Here is a 4837-nt window from a genome sequence, read left to right on the forward strand (position 1 = left end):
GGAGCGGGGCGGAGCGGGGCGGGTTGGGCCGGGCCCGGTGCGGGGCTGCCCGAGGGCCGGGCGCGCCCGGGCCGCTCCCGTGGGACACGGGGGGGCCCCGAGGGATGCGGGGCCCGGGCAGCTCCCGGGGGGACGCGGGGTACCCTGGAGGGATACGGGGTGCTCCTGTCCCACAGGGGACCGAGCGCCGTGGTGCCGTGGTCCCACGGCCACCCCGTGTCCTGCCACCCGCCACCGCGAGCAGCACGTCCTGCCACCAGCAGCATCCACGTGTCCCAGCACCCAGACCCGCCGCCCTGGCCCCCAAAAGCAGCGGTGCCGGCGCGGGGGGCTCAGGCTCCTCAGCACCTTAGTGTCCCTCTGCAGCAGCACCCGGCTCCTCGCGGCCGGCAGGGCCTGTCGACACCCAGGCAGTGAAATCACCGCTTCCCTGACGCCGCCTGAGCCGGCAGGCGCCCGGCGACTCATTTCCAGGCAGGCTCGGCTTTCCGGGGGGGATTGCGGCACAGCAGCGCTCCGGGCCCCGCCGCCCGCCGGCCCCGCGGCTCTCCGGCCTCCAGACGGGCCTCGGTGCTTCCCGCAGCTCATCCCCGCTCCCGCCAGCACGGCCTGCTCCCGAGGGCTGTGCTGCCGTGAGGACGGGTAGGGCTGCCTTCCTCCTGGCCGCTTTGAGGGGTTCAAGCACGCCGAAAACGGGCTCCCCTTTGCTACCCCCCTGCCCTCGTCGCCTCGCCAGGCTCCTGCCCGCGTTGTGCAAGGCCCCGCACGCCTTGCCCAACTGCCTCTTTCCTCCGGCTCCCCTCGTTGCGACATGAGCTGGCCCCATCCCACCTGTCTGGAGCCTTTCGTGGCTCCCCCCCCATCTGTGTCCCCGTTTTCCTTGCGTTGCTCCTTGGCTTTGCTCCCTGGTCCTTCACTTGACTGGAGCTGGATGCCAAAGGCCCCACCAGGTCCCTGCGGTTCCACTGCAAGGGCCCCGCCAGGTGCCACCGTGGTGGGTGGCTCCGTCAGGCTCCCACAAACTCCTTGTCAGGAAGAGGGAGGTTGTGGAGTCTCCTTCCCTGGAGATCTTCCAAACCCGCCTGGATGCCGCCCTGTGCCCCGTGCTCCCGGTGTCCCTGCTGGAGCAGGGGCTTGGATGAGACGATCTCTGGAGGTCCCTTCCAACCCCAACCATTCTGTGATTCTGTGAAGAGGGGACGGATTCTGTAAAGAGGGGACGGCCACATCACTGCGGAGGGTGGAATGGGAGGAGAGCGGGGTGGGTGATGGCACCCGGATGGCCTCTCCGTTGGCCCCCGTGGCCCTCTCGGTACAGACGGACACGAAGGCGACACGACGTGTGCTGGGGTCCCATAATGTTTATGAGCAAAGAGAAGCAATCGCGGCCCGGCAGGGGCGGCGCCGCGCGAGCCCTGCCCGCTCCGTGCCCCGTGCAGCGGGCACCGGGGCTCGCGGGCTGCCCCCGGGGAAGGCGGCCCCGCGGCCCCGAGCCAGCGGGGTCGCCCCGGGGGGCTGCGCTCCGGCTGCCCCTTGGGGATCCCGGCACCGCGCGGGGCGGCGCTCCCACCACCCGTGTCCGAGGGGGCGGCCAACGCAGCCCCACGGGCACCCCAGCGGGCATCCCGCTACCCTGAGTCTCGCTGGGGCCGCCTGGCGCCCGCGCGGCCGCGGCGCCGGTACGACGCGAGCGCGGCAGCCTGCCCCATGCAGGGCTCCACGCAGGTCGGGGACGTGGCAGCAGCCCCCCAGTGATGCCACCCGCCCCGTGTCTAACAGCCGAGGTCTCCCCGTCCCACGGGCGGGCTCCTCCGGGGCCCTCTCTCCCGTGCTCACGAGGGGCACCGGGCACGGCCCGGGCTGCCCTGGCCCAGCGGGGCGGCCCCCGCCCGGCCCCGTGTCTCAGTACGTCTGGGGCGTCAGGATGAAGAGCCGCTCCTCCTCCCGGCGGATCCACTTCATGAGCTTGTTGACGGCGCTGATGGCGCCAGCCTTGGTGCCCAGCGGGCTGTAGCAGATGTAGAGCTCGAAGGCGCTGGTCACCTGGGCGGAGGAGAAGGGCAACAAGTCAGGCCCGGATCTGTGCCCCACAGGCGCCTGGCACTGCCCCCTGTTCCCCTGCAGGCTATGGGGGCAGAGATGGGGCATCCTAAGCAGGTGGCACCTGGTCTGCCCAAAGGCAGGGGCACCAAGCGCCTCTCTTGCTCTATCCCCCACCCCTTGGGGCAACAAGGGTGGTCCTGGTGCAGGTCTCCTGTGACACCGGGCAGTTCAGGGCAGTGGGTGGCCCAGTCCTTGGGGCCAGGGCACAGGGGCCTGGATCCTCTGTCCAGGGCAACCCTCAAAGGGCCAGACACGGGGCGGGGAGACCGCCCCGGGGACCACAGCGCCAACGCTGCATCCTGCCCTGCTCTGCCGCGCGGGGATGGAGGCGACGGGATCACCCAGCCCCTATCCCACGTCTATCCCCCCCGAGGGGAGCCACGCGGTGCCCGCTGCGTGGGTGGGGACCGTCCTTACGTCCCTGGGGACGGCCCTTACCCAAGCCAGGAGGTTCTCGCGGGGGCCCGTGAAGTAGATGTTCTTCAGGGGGCGCGAGGAGTTGTGAGCGCGGCTGTGGAGGTACTGGTAGAGCCCCAAGAGCCTCTCCTTCTCCTCCTCGCGCACGTAGGGTGCCTCGATCTCGGGGCTGCGGGAACACGGCGCCCCGTTAGCGCCCGCCCCGAGATGGGCACCGGCGGAGGGGGTTCACCCCGCGCCCCGGCACCTCGTCCCGAGCAAAGTGCCCTTCCCCGGCCGGCTCCGCGCTCACCTGGTGAAGAGCCCAGAGCTCTTGGACTTGTAGATGAAGTGGCGGAGGTCAGGGATGCCCACCTGGGCCACGCTGTAGAAAGGGGTGCGCAGGGCGTCCTGCAGAGCGTGCTGGACCCCCCGGCGCCGCAGGCGCTCCTGGAAGCGCCGCTTGCAGTCGGAGACGGTGAAGAAGTCCTCGCGGTCGGTGGAGACCAGCAGGAGGCACAGGTCCATCTCCTGCTCCAGGTAGGAGATGTGGGCGTGGAAGAAGCCGCTGGAGTTGAACTTGGGGAGGCAGATGGGAGTCCAGGCTTCGCCCTCCCGGAAGGAGGAGGAAGAGCTGATGAGGTTGAAGAGGAGATGGAGGTCGATGGGGTGGAGGAACTGATCCTTCTTCCTGACGAGGGACACCAGCTGGTTCCCCGACAGGAGGATGGAGAAGACGAGGCTCTTGGCCTTGGCCTGCTGCAGGCTGGTGCTCACGGCGTCCCTCACGCTGGCGGCCAGGGGCAGGCAGCGCACGGCGCCCATCAGGAAGCTGGGGTCGTGGGCCATGAGATCGAGGAGGTTGTCGGTGATGCGCTCGGAGCCGGCGAGCAGCCTGCGCAGGTCGTAGTTCTGCTTCTGCTGGAAGATGTGGTTGAGCTGGGTCCAGGTGAGCAGGCTCAGGATCTGGTAGTAGATGTAGAGCAGCTCGTGGGCGATCTCCTGCTCCGACTGCCGCGTCCGCGCCACCGCCACCAGCACCAGCGGGCTCCTCCGCACGAAGACCACCTTGTAGCCATCTGCTCGGGGGGGACACGGGGAAGAGACCCGTGAGGCCGGCTCCCCGCACCCCGCATCCCACACGGGAGACCCCGGCAGCGGGGACCAGGCTCTCCGTGCTGCCCGCCGGGCCGAGGGCAGCGCGGCGGCCCCGCGCCGCGGCCCCCCGGCCGGCGCGGTACCTGCGTGGATGGAGCGGATGGCGTTCTTCTCGGCCTCCAGGAAGGACACGAGGGCCATCATGACGCCCATGGTGCTGGAGAGCGCCTCCTCGGAGCCGTAGCGCGAGTACACGGGCTTGCCCGCCTCGCTGAGCACGAACACGTGCTTGCGGCGCAGGCGCCACGCGTCCATGGTGACGTCCTCGTCCTCCTTGGCCGGCAGCAGTGAGTCGCGGCGGGCGGCCGCCGGCGCCGCCTCCAGCGGGCCCTCCTCGCCCAGCGCCCGGCCCGTGAGCTGCGTGCTCAGCTCGCTGAAGTCCTTGCTGATCTGCTCCATGCTGCTGGGCTGCGGCGGCGCCGGCGGCTCGCCGGGCCCCTCGGGCGGGCTCCGCGCCGCCGCGCCACCCTCCTCGGGGCTCGTCAGGTCCTCGTAGGAGCGCGTGTGCACGAACATGGCGCCCTCCTGGCCCGCGCCTGCGGGCGACGGGCCCTGCAGCCGCCGCACGGCCCCGCCGCCAGCGGCAGACGGGGCGCGGGACCCCCCCCCAAACCGCCCGGGGCACCCAAGGGCCGCGCGTTCCTTACCCGGCTCGGTGCCCTGCGCCAGCCCCGGCGTGGGGCTCTCGGCCCGCTCGGCGTGCTGCCCATCTCCCGGCGCCAGCGACCCGTTGGGCACTTCCCAGCCTTTCTTCTTGTGCACGTCGGCGGCCATCCCTCGGGGCAGCGCCTGCGGGACACCGGCGACGCCGTCACCGGCCGCGCGAGCCGCCGCTCCGGCGCTGATCCCGCCGGCTCAGCAGGGAGCACAAAGCTCCCGGCGGCCGGGCAGGAAAAGCCGCTCTAATCCCGCAGGATTTGCTCGCCGGGAACGCGCTGTGCCGCCCGCTGTCGCTCCCTGATCCCCGCGGGGTCCCCCGCGGGCGCCGGTCCCGGGCGCCCCGTCGGAGCGGCGCCGGGGCCGGAGCGGAGCGGGGGCTCCCGTTCGCCACGGGCTGGGTTCGTGCGGGATCAGGCGGCCGCGCGGGGCCCGCCCGGGGCCGCCGTCCCCGCCGGGCCGCAATTCCCGGCCGGGATGCGGAAGCAAAAGCGGGACGGAGGGACGGGAGGCCGGGGCTCGG

The 4837-nt window shown here is 71.9% G+C and overlaps 1 protein-coding gene across 1 annotated transcript; it reads right to left on the reverse strand.

Moving 5' to 3' along the window:
- Positions 1–1871: 1871 nt before the first annotated feature.
- On the reverse strand, positions 1872–4456 carry MON1A (MON1 homolog A, secretory trafficking associated). Its single transcript, XM_026041508.1, has 5 exons — positions 4305–4456; positions 3741–4193; positions 2813–3578; positions 2542–2689; positions 1872–2043 (listed from the first exon to the last, which is right to left on the reverse strand). The coding sequence occupies exons 1-5, from the start codon at positions 4429–4431 to the stop codon at positions 1903–1905; spliced, it is 1635 nt and encodes a 544-aa protein (XP_025897293.1). The 5' UTR covers positions 4432–4456; the 3' UTR covers positions 1872–1902.
- Between the last annotated feature and the right edge of the window lie 381 nt (positions 4457–4837).

Source organism: Nothoprocta perdicaria, unplaced genomic scaffold, assembly GCF_003342845.1.
Source record: "Nothoprocta perdicaria isolate Ctin4 unplaced genomic scaffold, notPer1 scaffold_287, whole genome shotgun sequence".
NCBI classification, from domain to species: domain Eukaryota; kingdom Metazoa; phylum Chordata; class Aves; order Tinamiformes; family Tinamidae; genus Nothoprocta; species Nothoprocta perdicaria.

Excerpts from the sequence above, each read along its gene's own strand:
- MON1A (XM_026041508.1), bottom strand. The coding sequence starts at position 4,431 with ATGGCCGCCGACGTGCACAAGAAGAAAGGCTGGGAAGTGCCCAACGGG. Across the intron at positions 4,194-4,304 it reads GGCGCAGGGCACCGAGCCGG|GCGCGGGCCAGGAGGGCGCC; the intron begins GTAAGGAACGCG and ends CGTCGCCCGCAG. Across the intron at positions 2,044-2,541 it reads GCGAGAACCTCCTGGCTTGG|GTGACCAGCGCCTTCGAGCT; the intron begins GTAAGGGCCGTC and ends TCCTCCGCCCAG.